This window comes from Lepidochelys kempii, chromosome 1 (assembly GCF_965140265.1).
Source record: "Lepidochelys kempii isolate rLepKem1 chromosome 1, rLepKem1.hap2, whole genome shotgun sequence".
Classification (NCBI taxonomy): domain Eukaryota; kingdom Metazoa; phylum Chordata; order Testudines; family Cheloniidae; genus Lepidochelys; species Lepidochelys kempii.
The window spans coordinates 47274320-47299703 of record NC_133256.1 but is presented as its reverse complement, the minus strand read 5'-3'; the positions used below and the strand labels follow the sequence as shown (position 1 = coordinate 47299703).

The window sequence follows — 25384 nt, the reverse complement described above, 5'->3', positions numbered from 1 at the left end:
CAGTACATTTGTGACTCTTCTTTAAAGAAGACATTTTAGATAGAGTTTCCATCATACACATAGTAATTTTAGAACTCCCACATATATTGTGTTTCCTTTTAACCCCTATATTGTTGTACCATAAGTCTGATTTACCATATATTTTTAAATACTGAGGCCTATTATTTTTAAATATACATTTTTTCTATTAGAACATATAACTACATTTAACATCTGTTTCTGTTCTCTTATCCAATTTCCCCTGTATCTCTCCCTATGCATTCCCCCACTGTCCTCAGGTCCCACCTAGCTGTGGGATCCTGGGCTCTCCTTACTTACTCCATGGATATATCAGCTCCCTGCTGGAGGGTGGGTTTTTTATACATATATTTTTTAAGAACCAAGCCTTATCTAATCCCATCAAACTTCTTTATAACACTGGACACTATGAGAAAATTATACCATCTTTGAGTTCACTTATTCTTAACATTTTCCATCACAGGTGTTCCATTTCCAATTAATATAAAATTTTAAAATGTTTGTGAGAACTCTAAAGTGAGACTTACTTCAGTAGGGGAGATCTGGGTCTCTTGCTATTTCGTTATTAACTCTGTTTATAATATAAATCACAATATTAAGTGTTATGCCCATTAAGTATTCGGTAGTCGCACAGCATAAAATATCCTGGATGCTGTACAGCTCAGCTTCCATTTAACTATATTCCTTTATCATTATAACCACATGGATATCATATCCATTATTTACTGTAATGTCATAGCCCAGATACTAATCTTATTCTTCTGGATTTGGACTGTTTCTTCTGCTCTCAAGTCTGTCCTTTAGTCCTGATGTTGCATCTTTCTGAGCTGTTATGGCTGTCTTTGATCTCACTAATTCCCAGTAATTTCTTGGTAAACTGTAGGACTGATGTCTTTGAGCCCATTCAGATTTGTCTTCAGGGGATTCACCTATTCCCATGTCCAACAGTACCCATTTCTCTTCTTTTGGATTTGAGATAGACATATCTGTCCTTCCATTTAAAAGCCAGTCTAAATGGGGACCCCCATTTGTACCTCATTTTGTCCTAAGAACTGTGGTTACCTGGTATAGTTCTCTTCACTATCTAAGGGCTGAGGTGGCCAGATCTGGGAAAATGTGTATGGACTGCTTAAGAATTGTCGGCAGTTCAGCTCTCTCCCTCATCGCCCTCAGTATTTTATCCTTGTCTTGATAGTAGTATAAATAGATAATCATTTCTCTTGGTCTGGAGCCTACTGAGGGCCTGGGGAAAAGGGATCTGTGAGCTTCTCATTATGAATGCAATCTTTATTGCCACATTTTAATGTGTAATGGAAAATATCATCCAACATGGCCAGCAGATTTGTCTCTTCAGTCTCCTCTTGAACACATTTAATCTTTATGTTATTCCTGTGCTCTCTAATTTCTACGTCCTCCAGCTATATTTTTATTTCTTTTTCTCCTTTTGCAATTATTTGGATTCTTTCCTCTAGATTAGTAATGATGTCTGATTGCTCATTTAATCCCATTTCCACATCTGATATTTTCCCATTAATCTTATTAATTTAATGTTTTGTATCTATTGTGAGCCAGGACTTTTCCTCTCATCTCCTTATTCATCTTTTTGATTTCTATATGTAGGGCCTTTAGGTCAGACTCAGTGACTGCTGCTTCTCCACCCACATCCATAGTGTGTTTGCTGGAGGGGCAGTTACTCTCTTCCACAACCATGTCTTCATTTGGGAGAAGGGGAGGATTTCCTTCCTTTCCCAGACATCTAAATCTTCTTGTCTTCCATCCTTGCTTGTTGTGACTCTCTCAAAATGGCTGCTGCCATACTTCCTCCCCCAGCCACAACAAAACAATTTTTAAAAAAATTAAAACCCCCTCATTGCACTCATCCCCTGTACCTTTACAGCATAATGAGGGTCCAGATCAACATCTCCAAGCTTAAAGAGTAATTTTAATATATTTTGCAGCCTAATGGCAATGGATTCCGTTGCTGGATTTTCTCTTCCAGAGGCTGCTCTCTAGGACTGGGATCTGCCCGCTCCCTTTAGCCTTCTTTTTCTGATTTGCATATTTAGGGCACAGATCTGTGGATTCAGGTTGGCTTAGTTCTTTTTATCTTCTTAAACTTCTTTAATTTATTCTCCCTTTATTGTAAACAGGTGGATTAAGCTACCATCTTGTTTTCTAGTTTAGCCATGCCCCCTTCTTTCTATGTCAATTTAAGATGTCTCTCTCTCTCTCTGCTCCAACAGTGCAATGCAGCTCTGTGTCTCTCTCACTTGTTTCAACTATGCCAGTTTCTAGCACTATGACTCAAATCTTCTAAGTCAATAACTTCCATCTTGACTGGTAGAGTTTTAGACACCAGACCACAGGTGCCATCTTTCTGAGTTGCTGGGAGGTGGTCGACCCCCACCCTGTCCTAGGCCCCACCACCACTACACCCCTTCCTGTCTCTTCCCGCCCCTGCTCCACCCCCTCCCCCAAGTGCACGCCACTCTCAGTCCTCCCCTTCTCTCCCACCGCCTCCTGCATGCCTGATCATGCCTCCTGAACAGCTGATCACCAGCAGGCGGGAGGGGGAGCTGATCAGCAGGGCCCACCAGCAGGCAAGGAGCTGGGGGAAGAGCTGATCGAGGGGGCTGAGCACCCACTATTTTTTTTCCCGTGGATGCTCCAGCCCTGGAGCACCCATGGAGTCAGTGCCTATGCATCAGACTATTCCCTCAGGCCTTTATACACTATTCTAAAACTATTAAAACTGGTAAAACTACTAATCTACAAGTTATTTAAGAATTAATAGAACTATTTACAATTATTTATTTAGAACAAGGTCAGAGATTAGGACACTAAAGTTCCAACCCAGACCATGCGGCGATGAGAAAGAACTGAAGAGGCAGTCAGTCCACCCCAACCTTTATGGCCTCGGTCAGAAGCATGAGGCGAGCCAGGGAGCATGCGCGGACCAAAAGACACTACTTTCAAAATTCTCCGACTCTGGGTGCCTGGTGCGCATGCATAACCCACAACAGGGACCATCACTTGAAGAAAGCCTCAGATGGTTGGGTGGTCTTGTGAGCCCAAGATGCAACCCAAACCAAAACATTAACACGGCTATATTATCAGCCTGAGCTGCTAGCCTGAGCTCTGCTAGCATGAGTCTGTCTTCCTGGCCTGGGAGGCTTGCTCCCGGGTGTAGTGTAGACATTTCCAAATGACTTAGGAGTTTAAGTCCTACTGACTTTCAGACAGGCTCCTAAGTACTGAAGTCGCTTTTGAAAATGGCACTTTGGAGACATTTCATTGAAAGGCAATGGGACTAAGACACTTTTGAAAATATTACCCAAAACCCTTAATATATTTACTTTAATACAGTATTAATGGGAACATAACTGCTACTACAGTCTTTTGTATCCTAGCTAAAATTCTGAACATTTATGGCTGCATTTCCTGACCTCACAACATGTGTCAGTCTTCTCTCTAAGGTATATGAGTTCTGTATCTGATCAGCAGTCAACTACCCTGAGAGTTTTTCTTGCATATATTTCTTTTAGTGAAGGTAGCTTAATATTTGAGGCTAAGAAACAGGAAACCCAATAAGGAACTAACAATATTAAAAGTATATGTGCTTACCATGGTCTTTGACATCAATTTCTGTATTTAAGTTTACTGTCTCTGGTATGGATAGTACATTTATATCATTCTTCTCAGGCCTTTTACCCTGACTGGAGAAAAAGTTGTGCAAGACCTGTAAACCCAAGAGTCAAATAACAATTATATAATATTAAATGCTCACTAGGATTTACTAATACTTATGATTTTTACAAGTTTTAATACTGCTAATGTGTATATAGTTGTGCATAGTAACAAGTGGAGTTTGCATCAGTTCAAAACAAACACATTAAATGAAATTATAGCTTGGTTTTACATACTCAATTTTGCAAACACTAATTTTTAAAATGTAACTTGTTTTAAACCATACTGGAGATAACAGAGTGAAGAGAAGAGGAAATTAAATATTTCATTTTTTTGGCTCAAGGAATATTAAATAATAAATAAATACATTTAAAAAAATACATTTAAAAAAACATTTAAAAAAACAGATTCAGTAGGATATTTTCTGCTTAAATTTACTCACCATAGCAATTCTCTCATCATGTTGCTTTACTCCAGATATGGAATCATTTCCTCTAGCTGAAATTAAAAAATCATTCAATTCACTTGTACTTATGTAGCTGATAAAATGCTCTGAAATATGTAAAATATTTATTTCTGTCTAATACTTAAACAGTTCAAATCTGTGGACCAGTCATTTAAAAAGCTTATGGGTGAAATTTTGTCCTGTGCTTTTAAGGGTCCTGAGGGGCTGTTTAAGTTACAGCAGTCTCCTTGGACTGCACTGCAGGTGACAGTAACTCAGAATCAGTACAGTGCTGCATACTGTGACTCTGCTCCCAACATGCCCCTAATGCCAAGGTTTGCAAAGGGGTCCTCTGAAAACAGCTTTACTGCTGGTCTTACATAATTTCTGCCCTTGGGGGAACTCCCCCCAGGCATTATGAAGAGCTTTTAGAGACCCTATGGACCATTCCAACTCCTATGGATGGCACACAGGGGCAAGAGTTGGGGGAGAGGGTGTCAAGATTTCACTGTATATTTGGAATACACAGGATATTTGTAATAATCACAGTGAAATAATATGAGGCTGATGGATTGCAGTAACTATTTGTTTTTAGGTTTAGCAAGAAACTATTGCTTGATAAACCTGTTTTCCTTTTGCATTGTTATTTCTGTAGTAGAAACCAAGCCATTAAACACTTTACGCATCATTCTTAAATTGATCAGTATATGTGGATTTGGAATGGCTCTATGAAAATCAGCTGTAAACATATTTTCAAAACAATTATGAAAAAGTTGAAAGACCATCTGGATAACATGCTAATCTTTCACCTTTAGAAACAGACACAAATGAAATAAATGTGATGGTCTCAACCTAATTCCAGAGTTGACATCTACCCACATCACAAAAGCTGCCACAATTTAGCGTGATTGTTTCCGATACTGCACACCAATGAAGAATTGGAGTGTTGTCACTGGAAAAGCTGTAACAGGAAAAGTAATGATCTATTTATTAGTCTTCCACTTACATAAACAAAAATCTTTCCTATAATTCTACTCCAATTTACCCTCATCTTGTTAAAAATACACAAATATAGAAGAGAATTTATTAGTGTTAAAATATCATACTTTATTTAGAACACCTGAGCTTAGAGAAAGACTTGAATTTTGCATTTTAGAAAAGAAGTCATTCTTACCCATCTCCAAAGAAGGAGGACATCTGTTGGAAGTAAATGAATAAGGATGGGAAAAAAAAATGGGTGGCACAATGCCTTCAGCGAGGTGTAAAAAAAATAAAACTAAAGATTGCAGTAGATCAAATCACAACTACAGAGGCTGATTTCATGTTTTAAAAATGGGACATCAGATAAAAAAACTGAACATAAGCTATCTACAGCATGTTTTATCATACAGTCTTATATGTCCTGCTTCCTTAAAATAAATTCACAACTTCAGTATTTTAATCCCTTCACCACTTACTGGACTTGTCAGTAATTCTAAAGTGAACTTTAATTCAAATAAATTGACTATTTGGGAAAAAAAGTATTTACTAATATTTGTACAGCATCATAAATACTATAATAATTAAGATGTTAGGCAACACTGGACAAGCACTTTTGCTGTACGTATGGGATGATGGACTAATGATCATTTTATAGCTATATAGTGTGCTTCATCCAGATATGTCAGAGTATTTTATAAACTGATTATACAAACTAAGTATATTAGTTCATCCATCAATGACATACAAACACATCTGAGATCAAACATTGCAGCTGTTTGGTTTTGTATTTAATCTGAAAGACTGTGCCCCCAGCAGCCCAGTGCCCATCAACCCGTTGCGAGCACATTTTTTCCACACTGAATTTATGGGGCAAATTAAACCTACTGAATCACCAATACCACTTACTACTGAATCTTATTTCTCCTGGAAATATTACATCCAAGTGTTGACCCAGCCTGACATAGTTTAGCTTGACCTTATAAAAATCACAGCTTGAAGTGGTATAGATGCAGGCAATCAATGTAACATGTTAATCTTTGTTCCTATAAATGTTGCTATGTTATTCTGTCAGATAGGATGCTATTATTATATGCCCTGAGCCCTGATATAAAGGAACTAGCTTTTCAAAGAGCAACAACACAGTTCAGGTTCACGTTTTCCTTTCAGGATGATGTTGTCAAAAACCAACTGCTACTGCTCAGTTATGGACACCACTTTACAGCAAAGACAAAGCTGTCATATAAATACCATATAAACATCCAGTTTACTCTTCAGTCACGTGTTCCTGGGATTATAAAAACATTTAAGACCACTATGTTAACCTTGAAATACCACACACTTTTAATGTTACCTATTATCACTGTTGCACTAAGCGTAGGGGGTGTGGCTAAAGAACTTGACCAAGACATATCTGGATCCACTTCTGCTCCCAGGCCTTCAGAAATACATTTTGGTGTCTTAACCTAGAAATACATCAAATCATTTTAAAAGTATATTTTAAAACAACACTCTTGCTTAGATGCCTGGCTGGTGCGTCTTGCTCACATACTCAGGGTCATACCGATTGCCAGCTCTGGGGTCAAGAAATCATTTTCCTCTACTTCGGATTAGCAGGGACCTTAGGTTTTTTTCATCTTCCTCTGAAGCATGGGGCATGGATCACCTGCTAAGATCACCTGAGCATGTCTCACCTTATTAATTCAATGCCATTGAAAGAGGTTCAGGCATTGATAGTACCTCAGTATCTTCTGTTCTCTACCTGTGGTACACAACCGTTTGGATTCTTTTAGTCTAGCTAAAGTCATTGGGATCAACAAAGGGCATCTTGTTGGAATGTAATGGTCTGTAATATACAGAAGGTCAGATTAGATGATCTAATGGTCCCTTTCTGGCCTTAAAGTCTATGACTCTAAACCCGGAAATAAAATGCTTACCTCCAAAAGTTTAGGTGTGCAAAACAAGCGTCCACGTGCCACTGAAAAACATTTAGAAATTAGAAAAAACATTTAATTAAGTCATCCAATGATCTTTAGAGATAAATATTTTTGTTAGTAAGAGAAGGAGCATAGATACTCACCAGGAATATTATTTCTTTGTGGTGTTCTGTAAATATCCCTTAAAGCTGCTGGACTAAATAACAAAATCAAAGAAAAAAATTATTACTTATCAAACTTAAATGGTAAGCTTTCCTAATAGACATTATTGTACACTCTATTATATTGCCTTCACACACAAAAATATTTGCAGTTTTACTTTAGCCATATGGGCCATCAAAACAGAACTCATGGAATATTTAAGATCCAGTGACTTTGCATGTGATAATTACAATAAGGAACAATGAAGCTATTCCATGATCAGTACCAATTTTCATGGGTTTCTACCAACTGTTTAATAAATGCTTTGATTGAACTGTATTAAAATCTGGCATACAAGCTTGTAGTCCAATTGTCATTTTAAATTAACATACTTCACTACGGAAGTGTCCTACAGTTTCAGATACTTAGGCCCGATTTATCTGAATGAATGAATAAATAAATAAAAAGAATTGTAGAATTTGAAATGTTGCAGGGACTTGCACCATTTGTCATAAACTAGTTCCTTTACTAAACAAATTTTATGAATAGTGCATTGTGTTAATATGTTGCAGTTAGTATTTTATGGTCATTGTATCAAATGCTAAGAATTTGTGAAGTTGAGATGTCAACTAAAGCACCCTATGCACATAATGCTACAATTTAAAAATAAAAAGGAAATAGAGTATTTTAATAAAGTTTCTTAAGAGTCCAACAAATCTAAAATAGGGGGAAATTCCAAATATAGCTGATAACCCATTTGCAAATCACTCAGCTATGTATATATACTTTAGTGCTTGTATATAAAATATGCAAGATTATCCACTGTTCTGAAACTCTAATGTTTCCATCCATGTGCTAGCCAACAGTTTTTATAATATAATTTCAATTTAAATATAACCCTCCTATAAAATATATTAAGTCAAATATTTTTGAACATTTCATTTTTAAAAGTGTTAACATCCATAACATACCTTACACTGAGGGAGGTATTGAGAGGTGAAAATATTTCAGTTGTTTGATCCAATTTTGTCTTCATAACACGTGGACTTATTCTATGTTCTTTGTCAACCAAACTGACTTTGCCTGCAATGTATAGTATATACAGTAGATAGTTAACCAAGTCCTGTATATATAACTATTTTGATTCTGAAATTTAAAAACAAAAACTTACCTTTTAAAATGTACATAACTAAGCCTTAGTTTTTAAAAAGAAACATTGTTCAATGTTACTTACATTTCTAATAATGAGCCTTTTGATCAAGTTGGAATACGTTCACAAATTCTAGTCAAAATGACAATACATGCACAGAACTTCAGTTAAGTTCATTTAATAAGCCTCATTCTTTTTTAAAAAATATTTATTAAATTTATTCTGTATTTATCTTCACTATAGATTATGTCAGCTAGGCAAAGGAGTCAATGTGCAGTATCACTGAATTTCCTGTTACTACAGGAGAAATGATTTTTGCGGGAACCCATAAAGCTCCTTCACAGATATATTGTACCAGCATTCTCCCAGGTCTGCACAAAAAATAAATTTCTTGCATTGAATGAGCTAGCATAAAGAAGAAATATTTTTGGTTTTATGTACAGTGCCAGACAGTACCGATTTGTATTACAAGTGTCTCATGAACAGTTGAGAGTTAAGAATTAGTAAATGAAGAAGAGCATTTCCACCTTGGCCATTGGAACCCTATGGGCTAAACTGCGAACCTCTTGGGTGGTGAGCAGTTACTCATACGAGTTGTCCCATTGACTCTGATGAGACTACTTATATAAGTAACTGCTCATTGGTGTGAGTAAGGGGTTCACAATCTGGCCATATGATACTAAGGTATATCCTCGAACCATTACACAAATGTATGTAAAGCACTGAAATACAAAACAACTCAAATAACGCTTTTAAAATGGAGGGCCATAAATTGCCCTGATTTACATCTTGTGCAATGCTATTCTGACTTGCTGAACATCTTTAAAGGCTTTACTGTAGAATCTAGGTAAGCCTCTGATATATGTCAAGAGATCCAGCTTCAGCAGAAGCCAATATTTGAAAGGAAGGACACAAATTTACAGTAAATGTACAAATCAGATATAGTAGCAATGGATGCATCAGAAATACCTATGCAGAAAACATTTTTATAGTTCATCTAATTCTGATCCAAGAGGCATAGATGCTAGAACTTCTAGATATGTCAAAACTTGAGTGAAAATTGGCATATACTTTGAGGAAGACAACAAGGTACAGTCTTAAGTGAAATGCTACCTGAAAAGAGAGAGAACTCTCTTTTCATATTGAAGATTTTATTCACCAATATGGCTACACTCCATAGCTTACAATTTTATTAATTTAACAACAAACTTACATCTATATGCAACTTACACGTCTTGATTAGAAATGTCAGTGAGTGCCCCTAGGACTGCACTAGACCTCAAATTGGCAATAGCCATTTTCTATTTAACCCAAACCAGCAAACTAACTTTTTAGAATGTTTATACATTAAATACAAACTAGTTTTACTTTTTAAAAAATAGGGTAAGCAAAATTCATTCTTGGGCTCTCCCTAGATTTGGCACCTAGCAACTCCAAGCTTCTGTTCTGCTGATATAAAGAGTGGTTAAAGCACTGGAAAAGATATCACACCCAATCCTGCAGTGAGCTCTGTGTGCATGGAGCCATACAGAGCTCACTGCAAGAGTGAATTCATTGTAATGAACAATTCTGCACTTATACAGGGTGAATTAGAGGGCCTAATACTGTATGTCGTTTTCGTATTTAATGTCTGTGATAGCATTATCTACTGCAATTCTAATGGGAAGTTATAATAACGAAATATAAAATCTCTCTTTTAGGGGGCTGTGGGAAGCTATAAGCACTTTTACTTCAAATCCCGGTACTCACCTGCTTCTATTTTCTTCTGACCCAGTTCTTTTATTGGAGAAGACAAAAGTGGCAATGTTGCACTCTGTTCTTTGAAAATCATTGGAGTTGATGCCAACTGGCTATATGTAGAGGGCTTCCCCCTTGGAGTTTTAGCAGCACTTTGATCAAGCCAGTCAGCTGTGTATTCAAGTTTCTCTGATGTTTCAGATTCATAGGGTGGAGCTTCTGTGCTGAGTTCCTCAAACCAGTTGAGACTTATTGGCCCTAAGTCTATAAAGAAAAATATCACATTATTTTTATATGTAATTAAACCTAGCCTTATATATATTTGAGAAACTGTAACTTTATGTTAAATTGTCTGAATTCAAATCAGTTTAATGCTCCATGAAGGACATTATACAATAGCTGAGATTGGACAATACTGGACATTTAAACCAGCCTGTTATAAAACCCAACACCACTCCTCTAACCATACATTTTTATATTGTAGTACTCCTTCCAATTTTGATGTTGACTCAACATCAGTTTTGTCAAAAATCAAAGAATGTTGACTAAACTACTACTGTGGCTTTTTACCAAAAGAACAGTTACCCTTCAGTAATTGTGGCTCTTCAAGATGTTGTAGTCTGTGCGGATCCCACTGTGGTGCATATAAGCCTCATGCACATGAGCTTAGATTTTTTTCTTTTTTTGGGGGGGGTGGGGGGGGACATCAGTGTCAGCCAGGGCAGCACACCTATGCTGTGCCTCCTTGTGCTGCCCTATGCGGGCATAAAGGGCAGAGGAGTCACAGCCTTCCCTTAGCTCCCTCACAGCTCAGAGCCCATGTTAGCTGAGACTCTGAAAACAGGAAGGAGAGCAGGTTGTGGCATCCACACTGACAACACCTTGAAGAGCCACAGTTACTGTAGGGCAAAGCAACTGTTATTTGCGTACGTCAGTGTGGATCCCAATATATGTGAATGGCAAACAGTGTCATCTCTAGATAGTAGGAGTATCACAGCTGCATCCGTCAAACAGAGATAGGAGTACTGCTCTTCCAAACTTGCCGACTGATCTACTAGCTAAATCCAGTGCATAATGCTTGACAAATATGAAAGGGTGGCGCCATGTGGCTACCTTGCAGATTTCAGGTATCAGTGTATTTCAGGAGTAAGTCGAGGATGTTGCTTGTGCTCTGGTGAAGTGAGCCTTAATCGTCAGAGTGAGAGGCACATTGCCCAGCTGGTAACCCAGTGAGATATAAAACATAAGCCATTTAGACAATCTTTACAATGGCCTGGTCCTCGGAGCAACCAGCTATGACCACAAACAGAGGTGGGGACAGTCAAAAGATTTCTGTCAATATCACATAGTTCATAGCTTCTTCTCCCCTGGTGTGGAATGTGGTTTTGGGAAGAACACAAGCAAGTTAACTGATTATTTTAAGTGGAACTCAGAAGTTACCTTTGGAATGCATTTTGCATGAAGTCTCAGTACTTCTTTGTCTTTATGGCATTAAGTATATGGGAGTTCTTCTATGAGCGCCTGAAGCTCACTTACTCTTCTGGTCAAGGTGATGACCAACAAAAAGGCAATTTTGAGAATAAAACAGTGGATGGAACACTCCAAGAGATGCTAAAGAGGTGCGGGGACTGACTCCATAAATTTTAGGAGGAGGATGTTGAGGTCCCATTCTGAAGTAGATACTTTCCTCATGGACTATATTTTCTAAATAGACAATCAACCTAATTCTCAATTACTGAGGGACAATCTCCACTCATTGATATACTTTGCTTTCCACAACCAAATCTCTGTACAACTTTTCATAAGCGATGTACCCAAGAATTCGGATTCTAATATCTAAACTGTATTGTTAAATCTATTCACCTAAATTTGGGTTATTGCTGATTATGTACTCTATGTATCATGTTTCAGAGTGGTAGCCATGTTAATCTGTATCAGCAAAAAGAACAAGGAGTACTTGTGGCACCTTAGAGGCTAACAAAATTTATTATTATGCTCAAATAAATTTTGTTAGTCTCTAAGGTGCCACAAGTACTCCTCGTTCCTTCTGTGTGTCATATGACTTCTAAAAACTAACTTTGTATTTGTGGATAATCTAAGCACTATACCCAGATGTACAGACACTCTTTCCCCAACCTATGTATTATATAAATTTTTTTTAACATTGCCTTTAATAAAATTTTTAAATCTCTAACCAGTGATTAAGCATGCATTAGACTCTTAAGAAATTCTGACACTATCAAATGAGAGAAGACTAACAACAACTATCAGTGAATGATACACTGACAGTGCTCCCAGCTAGATCTTGACATAGCTAAATGAAAATCCAGAGTGTTTCAGCTACAGCAAATAGTCAAGAAACTTCAGTACTGCGGCCTGCAGCAGGTCTTGGCCACATCGGGCTGCCAATATTAAGAACCTTTTCCATTTGAAGGTGTGGATAGCTTCCTGCTCTGTGCCAATGTTTCCTGAACATGCCAGGTGCAGTTCCTTTCTGTGATGCTCAATCAGCCAGCATCCAAGCCATCTGGTGTAGTGACCTTGGGTCTGGGTGGAGTACTTGAGCTGATCTTTGATGACAGGTCTGAGCAATCTGGGAGACTGACTGGTGATCACGTGGACATCTGTAACAAATCTGTCAGCCAAAACTACCTCGGCCAGCAGGGAGTTATGAGAATGAGCATGGCCTGGTCTCGTCTAGCTTTGGCAATCACCATGGGGATTAACAGAATTTGTGGGATAGCATATAGAAGGACTTGATTCCACTGCAGAAAGAAGGCATCTGGTAATGATCCAAGAGTCATGCCCCCTCTGGAACAGAAGTTTGAGCACTTGGCATTGTCCTTGATGGCAAACATTGGTCAGCAGCATCCCCTACTGATGAAATATCAATTTGGAGAGCAATTTCTGCAGTGTCCTCTCGTGGTTGGTGATGGACTGCTCAGGAAGTTCAGTGCGTTGTTGAGTCTTGCAAGGTGCAGAACTACCAGGATTATGGCATGTAAATTGCCATCTTAAAACGCTAAGGTATTTATATGCAGTTCCATATCTCTTGCATCTGTAAGCGGTCCAGGTGGGCTCCGCAGCCTGTCCCAGATGCAGCAGTCACTAATGCCCTGGATAGCAACTGGGCCACAAATGGCACCCCTTTTAGGGCATTGTCAAGATGCAGCAAACAGTTCAGCACCGCAAGGACACAAGGAAGTATTAGAACCTTCTTTGTCGGTGACTTTGCAGGAGAATAGAGTGACCAGAGTCAGAACTGTAGCAGTCTCCAGAGAATATGGCAACCAGCATCACATAAATATAAGAGGGCACATGGCATAATGCTGCAAGTCAAATCTGTACCATTGTAGCCAGGTGAAATTTAATGTATTCAGTAATGTCTGAAGGGAGAGGAATCGGTCCTTAGAGTTCATAAGACACAGAATCTATCCTGGACCCTATCTCTGTGATGAAATAGTGACGATTTATCATATTTCTCCAAGCAGCATGAGGGCACAACTGAAACTTGTCAAGGTCTCCTGATATGATCTGCCTCTCATAAGCCAGTCAACCATATATTATATATATAAAGGCAGTACCTTGTACTGGTAATGATTTGATCTCAGCATAAATCTCAGGTAATTCCTGTGGGCTGAGTGGATGGCAAAATTGAGAGTCACAAGCCAGTCATGAGTCTGAAGCAAGGGAATGGTGAAGGCAAGCGTTACCATCTTGAATCTGAGGCAGCATATGAATTTGTTTAGTCTCTTCAGGTCTAGCATAGGACAAAGAGAATGAGGGAATGCCAGAAGTAGAAGCCTCTTCCCCAGTATTCCTGGGGAACCTCTTCTGTGGTTCCTGGATGAAGGCCACTTCTTTTTGTGGAAAGCTCTCATTAGTAGGGTTCCTGAAGAGGGATAGAGAAGGATATGGCAAGGTGCCAAACACAGCAAATGGATGAGGTAGCCATGGGTGAAAATGTCCAGCACTTATTTGTCAGCTGTAATCTTTGACCATGCCTGATTGAAGAGAGTAAGAATTTCCCCAGGCCGACTCTGGAATGGCCTTGATGAGGCTCTCAATATCCCATCAAGCCTGCTCCCTCTCACAGGGAGCCTGGCGTGGGACAGAGGACGACAGGTGCCTCCTGGTGTGACAGGGCCACTTTCCAGGTGGTGTTCCAGTTGGTGACTGAGGGAGTAATATAGCATTCTGTGTCTTTGTGGGAGCTGGTACCAAAAGGGCTTATGGTATGGCACTGAGGTATAGACCCCTAAAGATCTCAGCATTGCACTCAAATCCTTGAGGGAATGGAGTGCATTGTCTGTCTGCTTGTGGAAGATCGCCGTGCCTGCAAAGAGTAGGTCCTCTTTTGTCACCTAGACTTATTTCAGAATCCCAGATGCCTGTAACTAGGAGACCTGATGCACTAGGACTTCCTTAGCCATGGATCAAGTTGCTGAATTAGACTTGTCTGTTGCCCCTTGTAGTGCTGTTTTGGTACTATCTCCCTCCTTGATGGTGTGTCTCAGCTACTCCCTATAGTCCTACGGGACCTTTCACAGAAGTAGATCACTCTCTCCCACATCAGAAAACTGTATTTTACAAACAGTAGTTTGCAATGTATACTGGAGGGAGGATAAAAGTAAGGCTTTGTACTGTAAATGCCCAGTTTCTTGAGGGCCTTATCTTTTGTAGTTCCCTTTGCGGCTCTGATCTTTTCCTGGACTGCAGATACCACAAGTGACCCTGGTGACAGAGTGCTAGATACACTGGAGGGTAGGGATAGGATACAGAGAGACCTAGACAAATTAGAGGATTGGGCCAAAAGAAATCTGATGAGGTTCAACAAGGACAAGTGCAGAGTCCTGCATTTAGGACGGAAGAATCCCATGCACCGCTACAGACTAGGGACCGAATGGCTAGGCAGCAGTTCTGCAGAAAAGGACCTAGGGGTTACAGTGGACGAGAAGCTGGATATGAGTCAACAGTGTGCCCTTGTTGCCAAGAAGGCCAATGGCATTTTGGGATGTATATGTAGGGGCACTGCCAGCAGATCAAGGGACGTGATCGTTCCCCTCTATTTGACATTGATGAGGCCTCATCTGGAGTACTGTGTCCAGTTTTGGGCCGCACACTACAAGGATGTGGAAAAATTGGAAAGAGTCCAGCGGAGGGCAACAAAAATGATTAGGGGACTGGAACACATGACTTATGAGGAGAGGTTGATAGAACTGGGATTGTTTAGTCTGCGGAAGAGAAGAATGAGGGGGGATTTGATAGCTGCTTTCAACTACCTGAAAGGGGGTTCCAAAGAGGATGGATCTAGACTGTTCTCAGTGGTAGCTGATGACAGAACAAGGAGTAATGGTCTCAAGTTGCAGTGGGAGAGGTTTAGGTTGGATATTAGGAAAAACTTTTTCACTAGGAGGGTGGTGAAACACTGGAATGCGTTACCTAGGGAGGTGGTGCAATCTCCTTCCTTAGATATTTTTAAGGTCAGGCTTGACAAAGCCCTGGCCGGGATGATTTAGCTGGGGATTGGTCCTGCTTTGAGCAGGGGGTTGAACTAGATGACCTCCTGAGGTCCCTTCCAACCCTGATATTCTATGATCCTATTCTATGATTCTATGAATTGGTTTGTTTTACAGTTAGAAGGGAAACTGGACCCATTTTGCTAAAAACAGCAATATAGAAGTTTAAAAAATAAGAAGTCCTTCTCAAAATGAATAAATCACAAAATACAGTATATTTGGAAAAACAGTCATGACCACTAGCACTTCTGAACCTAGAGCGGGTGGCAACTTAAAAGTGAAATAATTTTTAACATTGACATATAAGAGACTAAGGCCTTGATAACATTAAAATATTAGAGCATTTATGAGTCTTGAGCCATTATTAAAACCATTTGGAAATTACAACCACATCTTGTGGATAAAGAACATAGGAATCTAAGACGACAATCAAGTTAAACTAAACTCTTCATTGGGATATAGAGTGTATTGCAAATGCCTACAGAATACAGCACCCTGAAAATGCCTCTGATTACAATATGCTTTCAGTACTTTATTTTACTCAAATGAAATAATAGCTGTACCTGATTCACTGCATCGTGCCTTAAATATTTCAAAGAAAGTTGGTCTTTCCACAGGTTTGTCAGCCATTTTCTTTTCCATAACATCACTGGTATGCTTGTTAAAGAAGCCTGCAAAATTATATCAAAATGCTTTGATACTCAGCTATCCTAATGGCACTGCCAGGTAGGAGTCCATGGCTTCCATTCCTATCAGGGGTCAGCAACATGTCCACACACAGACACAAGTGTCCATGGTAAAAATTTTGAAGTCTGTGGTAATTTTTCAAAAAATTGAATGACTGAATGACAACTCCCCCACCCCACAATGTCCATCACTATTAGCACAATAATTTTCTCGAGTGTCTGTCACACAATGTGGTGGTGCCAACTCCTGATTCCCATTTTTTTGCTCCTCAGGGAGTGATGTAAGGCAGCACACACTTAGCCCAAGGGAATGACCTTTCCTAGCCAATTAGTTGTGGTGATAGATTATAAAGAGGGTTCCATCCAGTCCTACATGGCAGAATTATAGCTGCAATGTATGCACTCAACACAATAATGGGCATAGCATAAAAACCTAGACAAAAATAGTATGATCTCCAGTGTGTAAAGTTTCACAGCAGGGAAAGGAAAAAGAACTCAACTCTATCATAGAAGACAAGAACACCATGCAAAATACACAATACTTTGGAAAAGTTTTACACTAAATGAATCAGTGTTTACAATGATTCTTGATTAATAAGGTATATCACTTTCTATATAATTAGGACATATATACATAGTGAGATCTGAAAGGCTGTTTTTGCTGGCAGACGCATCCACCAAATAAGAATGTAATTGAAATTGGAATGCCAGCTAGACAGAGACTGCCAATTTCAAAAACATACATCTGTATTGTTGATTTTTTTTAAACTACTGCTACAAGTAACAACTAAGATTACTGTAGCAATTTTTCAGTTTATTTACTTTGTCCAATTGAAAGCATTTTAAATAGAGTCTATTTTATTGTTTCCTTTTGGATAGTCTGTCAATTTCAGCTATGTGGCTCTCTCTGAGTACCAGGGGAAACAAACATTTTTTAAAGTGGGAAAATGTTATTACAAAACCACAAAAATTGGCCAAGGAACTGAAAGATAAGAATACTTGAAAACTACTTGTAAGTTTTTAAAATTACTAATTTAAAAGTTAAGGCCTTTTAATTTTCAAATGTTTGACTCTGAAAATTTTTACCACATGCATTTATGTGATACTCCTTTGTAAAATAAGTTTTAGAAGACGGTTGATCTTATTTTACACCATGGGTCTGTAACATTATCACTGATGAACCATGTCGTTCCTCGATTTGCCCTCAAAATCCCTGCATACAGAATTTACTTTTGGGGGGATGCAAGGATGATAGTTAGTATGTTCAAAATATGCATTTTCATTTTATTTTATTCAGAAAAATTCTGTATGTTGTCTACACAGGCACAGAAGGGAGCCAAATCCCAGTGTGGGATGTTGCCTCAGAAGTGCTTTGTGAAGTTTAGGCTACATTCACCCTACTCTAAAAATAACACAGAGAGCGAGAGAGACCCATTTTATTCCTGCTTAACTTCTATGTGACCCTGTACAAAAGGACAGCTGATCAGAAATCCCCCAAACTTTCTCCCCCTTCCCCAGGATGACAAGAAACACCTTCACTGGGAATAGATTTTAGAGTCAGTATTTTCTGTGTATATATAAAGTCTGCTGCAGTTTCCACGGTATGCATCCGATGAAGTGAGCTGTAGCTCACGAAAGCTCATGCTCAAATAAATTGATTAGTCTCTAAGGCGCCACAAGTACTCCTTTTCTTTTTGCGAATACAGACTAACACGGCTGTTACTCTGAAACCAGTATTTCAAATGTAATACAGATGGGAGGAAATAACTGGGCCACCCTCACTTCCCTCTAACACTCAGTGCTTTGAGCAGGGGATTGGGCTAGATGACCTCCGTGGGTCCCTTCCAACCCTGATATTCTATGATTCCCCTTCACTGGAGAGCATAGGAGAGAGGACATCTACAGCAGGAATCATCTCCCACATGTGCGAGTCCAGCGCTCGGGAGGAACTTTTTAAATATCAGTATTTCCAACTGGCAGCAAGAGGGAGGCAGAGTGACCGGGAGGCAGTCCTCTGTGCCTCCACCCACCCCGCCCCCTGCCACCCTGGGGGTGGAAGATGGAGGCTCCCAGGGATCACAGAATCTCAGGGTCGGAAGGGACCTCAGGAGGTCATCTAGTCCAACCCCCTGCTCCAAGCAGGACCAATCCCCAATTTTTGGCCCAGATCCCTACATGGCCCCCTCGAGGCTTGAACTAACAACCTTGGGTTGAGCAAGCCAATGCTCAAACCACTGAGCTATCCCTTCCCCCATCCTATGCGTGCCTGAAGGGGAGAGGAATCAAGTCCAACCCCTCCCCTGCCCGCCCCCGGCGATGCCCCCCCCATCCAAGAGCAGCCCCCGAGAGAGCCCCTGCAGACTCGCCGCCGGGAAGCGGCCACCGGGGCCCGCACACGGAAGCATCAAGCCCCGCCGAGTCCCCCAGCAGACGCGGGGCTAGCCCGGGACGCGCCCCGCACTTGCCTCAGCGCCGCCGCTTCCACAACATTCATTCGCCGCGCACAAGCGCTGGCGCCAAATCCCCTTGCGCCTGCGCCGCGAAGGCCGTTTCTAACGCCACACCGCCGGCTTCCTACTGCGGCTGCGCTACAGTCAGCGCGGGAGGGTGGGGCTGGGCGGCAGCGCCGCGCTCCGCTCCCAATGCGGGCTGCGCCTCTGCGCGGGCGGGGGGTGAAACGCAGGTTCAAGCGTGAGGGCAGGATTTAGACAGGGGAATTGAACGGTTATTGTCAGATCAAAACACACCGCGCCGTACATCCCCCTAGAGAATAACACCCAGCAACACCCCCTGGAGAGAGACTGAAACACACACAGCAACACCCCCTAGAGAGAGAGTAACACCCAGCAACACCCCTTAGAGAGAGACTGTAACACACACAGCAACACCCCCTAAAGAGAGCGAGCTAGCGAGAGTAACACCCAGCAACACCCCCTCTAGAAAGACTGTAACACACACAGTAACACTCCTCTAGAGAAAGAGGGAGCAGCTGTAACACGCAGCCACATCCCCTGAAAAAGAGACTGTAACACACATCGACATACATCCTCCTAGGGAGAGAGACTGTAACATACAAAGCAAACCCCCCCTAGCGAGATAGACAGTAACACACACAACAACATCCCCCCTGTGGAGAGAGACCATAACATGGGGGTCATAGGCGAACTGAGAATGGGTTAGAGGAAAAGTGGAAGTAAATTCTGGCTGTGGGGAAGGGGGACTACAGGGATAGGGGAAGAACCACATTGTAGGATGGGTAGAGGAAGAGACAGGCAGGTATATGTTAGGGGACAGGGTCAAAAGGAGGAGTTAGGCAGGGAAAGAAATATCTGTGACCTCTAAACACACTTCCTTCCACAATCTGAGAACCCAAGATTCCTGCATCCCAGCTTTTCTCTGTCATCTGCAAATATCTAGGTATCCCACTGGTAATATGTGTGTCTTATTCCTCTGTAGTGGCTGGTCCACAGAGAGGAGGATAGCCTACTACAAGTATCAGTTCCTCCATTAGCTCAAGTGGTAGAAGTCTGTACAGTGGATGTAAGAGTCCCAGATGTGCGGATGACCCAGGAGGAGGGTCAATATGGTTATAAATGAAAAAAAACAACTTGAAATTTCCACTTTAAAAAATAAGCTATGATAAAAGAAAGCTAAAGTTGCAAAGTCATGTACTCAAAATCTAGGAAATTCTAGTGTTAAGGGTTCCTGTGCAATCTTCATTTGGCTACTTGTGTGTATGCATATGTAACCCTTCTGCCAGGCCAAGTTGATAGCAGCAAGGGCCGTGTTCAATACACAGGGGTTCCCTCTCATTAAAGCAAATGCAAAACTGGCTCGAGCCCCCACCCAGTGACCTGGGAAAATCTTACACACCCCCTGGGCGCCTCAAGGAGGCAATACTTCCCCTCTCGCAAGCACAGAGTCTTGGTGTAGTAGAGAATCTTTAATAACATGAGGCAAACAACATCAGCATTAAATTGGGGAAACACCACAACTAGTGTTCATTAACCAAACCATGAACACTGACCCACCCCAGAAAATTTGGGCCACATCCTTTCCCTCAGGCTCTTGAGTCCCAGAACCCAAACGTCTCTTGAGTCCAGCAATCCACTAATCGCCCAAAGTCCAAAAAAAGTCCAGCCCCGGAGTTCAAAAGTTCACCTGCAGAGTGTTACTCCCCAATCTGGCTAAAATGTGCCTGGGTGTGGGGGAAAGAGGTAAGGGGCACCTTACGTGTCCTGAAGCTGACTGCCCCACAGGGCTCTGCTCCGCTCCACCACGACCGGCTCTGCTCAGCTCACCGTCTCACGACCGGCTCCGCTCAGCTCGCCGTCTCACGAACACACCGCTGTCTCACGACCGGCTCCAGACAGCTCGCCGTCTCACGAACACACCGCTGTCTCACGACCGGCTCCGGACAGCTCGCCGTCTCACGAACACACCGCTGTCTCACGACCGGCTCCGCTCAGCTCGCCGTCTCACGAACACACCGCTGTCTCACGACCGGCTCCGCTCAGCTCGCCGTCTCACGAACACACCGCTGTCTCACGACCGGCTCCGCTCAGCTCGCCGTCTCACGAACACACTGCTGTCTCACGACCGGCTCCACTGCACACTAGAACTTCCGGCTCCCCCCTACTTGACACAGTGCTCAGTGATTTCAGCTCTCAGTGATTTCAGCTCATAGTAGTGGGAGCCTTAGTGCTGGTGCACTATAAGGCTGAAGTGAATTCAGCACAATACCTGTAACAAAACTCTTAATAGACCCAAAATTAGCTCTGACATTCCACAGTGGAGAGAGACAGAGGTGCAATTGGTGCTTCAGGCCCTCACAAAAGGGGCCTACACCACCAGGCACTAATACCTGTCTCAAGTCTCTCTCAATTCACAGAGTTTTGGAACCCATGTCCCTTGCCTAGTGAGTGCTACTCAGTTGATGGTGAGTCCTCCATCATAACAAAAAGGCCAAGTACAGTTCCAAGCACAGTTCCCATAATCAGGGTACTAACAATTTATTCTTCCCGCCCCAATAACAGAGACACTGGGGATCCCACAGCAGCCAAAGTGACGATTTGGGCAGTTATGGCCTCATTCTAGGCAGGGTGGGTGTGCCTATGCAAATGAGATCAGCCCCTGAAGTTCTTTTCCACAACTTGCCACACCTCACCACCAGATGTCAGGGTGGAGCCCACCCTGTCTCTGCTTACACATATCTCTAACTACATAATCACATACTATTTTTCCAGCCATGTCTGTATGTCATTCAGTGACATTATGGATGGTGCTCACTGAATGAGCAGCTATTTAATATTTCTGTTTATCCTCATCCCTCAATGTGTGTCCCCACCATACGCTAACTGCAGAATCATTTATTTACTCTTGACAACACAACTCACTGGGAGAGGACATCTTTGTCCAGGTCCACATGACCAAAACTGAAAGGAGGATTTAGCTTCCAGAAACTCTTTTGTCTCAGTACCTCCCATTAGAGACTACAGTGTTTACTTTGTGGATGTATTGCATGAAATTGTCCATATAACAACAGTCTTAACAAAAACAAATTTTATTCAAAATAGAAAGAACATATAAGTAAAATAAAATTATTTGCTTAATGTATCTACATTTTTACTTCTCATAAACTAGAGTACATAAGGTATTCTCAGCTTCATTATAGATAAAAAAGAAAGTAAATGGTTTACATCCTTTGAAAGCAAACCCCTCTCTCTTGCCACTGTCTAGTAACTAACTGCCCTTTATGTCCAGAGATCTCTCTTATCAGAGCCCTCCCACCCAGGCCACTATTACCATTTCCCATCACTTACCTACACACAGAGTAATAATATAAGAATTGCCATACTGGATCAGGATCCATCTGGTCCAATATCCTGTCTCTGGCAATGGCCAACACCAGATGCTTCAGAGGAAGATGCAAGAAACCCTACAGTAGATGTACCAATGGGCAGAAGAATAAGCCCCCCTATAAAGGTCTCATCCTAATCCCTACTAGTTAGACATTGTCTTAAGCCCTGAAACACAAGGTTTGTGTCCTTTTCAATACTTTTTGTTAGTATTAATCAGTATAACTCTGCATATTCTTGTTATCCATAAAAGCATCCAATCTTGCTAAATTCTTGGCCTCAACATCCTGCAGCAATGACTTCAGAATCTAATTTCAACTTGTGCGCATTAAGCAGAGGTCTTAACTGAGGTGGCCACAATGATGCCTCATCTTTCCTGAATTGGTACAGTTAATTTAGAACTCTATAAGGTGTCTGAATAGTAAATTTTTCTCCTCCAATGTGCAGAACTTTGTATTTCTCAATATAGAATTTAAGCTGATATCGTGTTGCCCATTCACCTACCTTGGTTAAGTCTCTCTGCATTTCCTCAGCTCTCTTTGGTCCTGACTAATATAATAACTTTGTGTCTTCTACAAATTTTGCTACCTCTTTGACAAGGTCCATCACAAAAGGCTTTTGAGCAAAGTAAGCAGTCATGGGATAAAGGGGAAGGTCCTCTCATGGATCAGTAACTGGTTAAAAGATAGGAAAAATGGTAGGCATAAATGGTCAGTTTTCAGAATGGAGATAGGTAAATAGTGGTGTCCCCCAGGGAAGGGGTTGGAAGAGGTGGGGCAGGGGCGGGGCCTCACGGAAGGGGTGGAGTGGGGGTGGGGCCGGGGCAGCAGTGAGGATGGGGGTGGTCAGTGGTGCGGCCCTTGGGCCAATGTACTAGTCTTCATGTGGCCTTCATGGTCATTTGAGTTGGAGACCCCTGTTTTAGACCTTGACTGATTTTGGATTCTCAGAGTGGCTTGTAGCGCTTTTTATAATTTGCAGGTAGCTAAACAATTGCAATCCTTGTTGATTATGGGGATATTACTGAAACTATAAAGCCTTTGTTGCAATGTTTTCTACTTTGGGCAACACTTGAAGATCATTAGGAAGCTACATGCATTTAGTGTAAAATGCTGTAGCTTATCTGATTAGTGGAGTGAGTCAGTATGAGGACACCTGTGTTAGGTGAACTGCACAGAATTCAGGTATACAGTGCTGCTGTAGCTGTGTAGATCACAGGATATCACAAGGACAAGGTGAGTGAGGTAATAACTTTTATTGGACTAATTTCTGTTGACAAGAGAGACAACCTTTCAAGCTTCACAGACCTCTTCCTCAAGTCTGAGCTTTGTGCAGCTTGAAAGCTTGCCTCTCTCACCAATAGAAGCAGGTCTAATACAAGATATTACCTTACACACCTTGTCTCTCAGGTGCAATTCAAAATATTGGTTTAAGCTATAAAGGTTTTCATGTTTACAAATATTACAAACTATAGGTAAGCTATCAGGTGACATCCAGGGCCTATTGCAGTCAATGAACATCTTGCCTTTGACCTCAGTGGGGCCAGAATTTCACTCATATTGTTATACAACACATTTCATTCAAGGTCTGAATATAAAGTAATCAACAGTTTACTTGAACATGTGAAATATGGATTTCCCTTTCCACCAAAGACACCACAACATTACTTTAGTTACAAGAAAAGAACCAAACTCATAATGAATTTTTGCACGTGTGGAACTTTGTAAAGTATTTTGCTTATTCTGTGTAACGTAAAATATCACCCTTTTTTTGGAGCTGGAGAATGGAGACATGCTCATTTAGATCCTAATCCTGCAAACATATACATTCTTAACTTTGGCCGTGTGAGCAGTGTAATTGATTATAATGGGACTACTAGTGTAAGTAAATGTAAGCATGCACATATTTACAGGATTGGGGATTTTGACAGACTGGCTGCTGACTTTTCTCTCACTAGAGATTGATGTTATAACAGTGTTTAAAGTCTTTCCCTCTTGTGATGATTAATGTATGTATCTGTGCTAATGGGACATTTAAAATTGTATATTTTTGGAAGAGAAAATCTCATTCATTTAATCAGACTTCTACCACTAGCCTTCCTCATGTTTGGGTATATTGAGAGTGATAGGAGATGGGAAGGCATACTTCCTAGTGGGCAATGGATTTTAGGCAGTGTTTATAAAGACTGGGATGAATACTGAATATACTGTAGGATTTTGCCCTGTGTGTTGCAGTCTCCCCTTCTGGGGATGGGGAAGGAGGAGTATGTGCCTTGTATTACAGTCTCTCCTATTCCTCTGCGGAGAGGGGAGGGGGATTTTGTTGGGTGTGCATTTAATAATCACACTCATTTTGTGAGTTGAATCTCATTCTTAATTAATCACTGAATCCCCTCCCCCTTTGCAGAATCATTGAGGAGGGGGTGTGGGAAGGGGGCATTGAGCCAAGCCTGTGCTGACTATCCAAGGAGCTGCTAATTACCCAGGAGCAATGTCAGTTTCCCTATAGGTTAGCATTAATTACCAGCAGTTCCTTGCAGGATAAAAGTGGGGGTTGTGGGCCCAGGCTATCTTTCTCTAGATGAAGAGGGAGGGGAGAAGCATTAGCAGGCCATGGAGAGATTTGTCTATCCCCCCTACAATGTGTACCAGGGGTACAGTGGCACCTTCACGTCCAGCCACAGTGGGGGCTCGGTGGGCCCCAAACAGAAGCAGCCCAACTGGAAGCAAAGCAAAGGCAGCAGCCCTTTCCTGGGTGTCCCCACCACCCCCTCCCCAGAAGCCACTCCGGAGCCCGTTGACTACCTGGACAGCTACAAGCAGGTGCAGCTCAAGGGGCTGCTGTCCCCAGTGAGCCTGGGCCTCACCCCACGGCTCTGCAAGGCCAACACCAAGGAGGTGGGGGTGCAGGTGAACCCATGGGTGGATGCTTTGGTGCAGTGCTCGATGGGGCCCCGAAACACTGCAGGGCGGCCGCCCACAGAGCCCCTCGGCCTGCTTCAGCCAGGTGGCCCCGGCCATCTACTCGCCTGGGTTGAACCGGCACCTCTTCACCCTGCCCAAGGCGGCCGGGCCTAAGGTGGAGCAGGAGGCACTGCCCACGGCCCTGGAGAGGAAGGAGGGAGCCGACGGGGAGCAGGCGGCGCTGCAGCCGGAGGAAGACCCCAGTGAGAGGAGCCAGGCGGAGGCCACCGCCCCTACCCAGCTGTCGCAGTGGGAGGAGACTTAG

General features: G+C 41.8%; 2 protein-coding genes across 7 annotated transcripts in view; one reads left to right on the top strand and one right to left on the bottom strand.

Moving 5' to 3' along the window:
• BRCA2 (BRCA2 DNA repair associated) overlaps positions 1–18867 on the bottom strand; it is a 96876-nt gene extending 78009 nt beyond the window's left edge. For 4 of the 6 annotated variants that reach the window (XM_073341432.1, XM_073341459.1, XM_073341451.1 and 1 more), the window contains exons 1-9: positions 18764–18867; positions 16176–16283; positions 10106–10357; positions 8178–8289; positions 7209–7261; positions 7066–7106; positions 6483–6594; positions 4148–4203; positions 3643–3757 (exon numbers count right to left, since the gene is read on the bottom strand). In XM_073341432.1, coding sequence (XP_073197533.1) covers positions 3643–3757; positions 4148–4203; positions 6483–6594; positions 7066–7106; positions 7209–7261; positions 8178–8289; positions 10106–10357; positions 16176–16254 — 820 coding nt within the window. In that variant the 5' untranslated portion in view covers positions 16255–16283; positions 18764–18867. Of the gene's footprint in view, positions 1–3642; positions 3758–4147; positions 4204–4959; positions 6439–6482; positions 6595–7065; positions 7107–7208; positions 7262–8177; positions 8290–10105; positions 10358–16175; positions 16284–18763 lie in introns of those variants that run through there. The other 2 variants (XM_073341469.1, XM_073341479.1) reach the window with 2 other exon arrangements.
• Positions 18868–24768: 5901 nt separating this feature from the next.
• On the top strand, positions 24769–25384 carry ZAR1L (zygote arrest 1 like). Its single transcript, XM_073332753.1, is given in 2 exon segments — positions 24769–25163; positions 25165–25384. Coding segments are annotated over 2 exon segments (615 nt in total).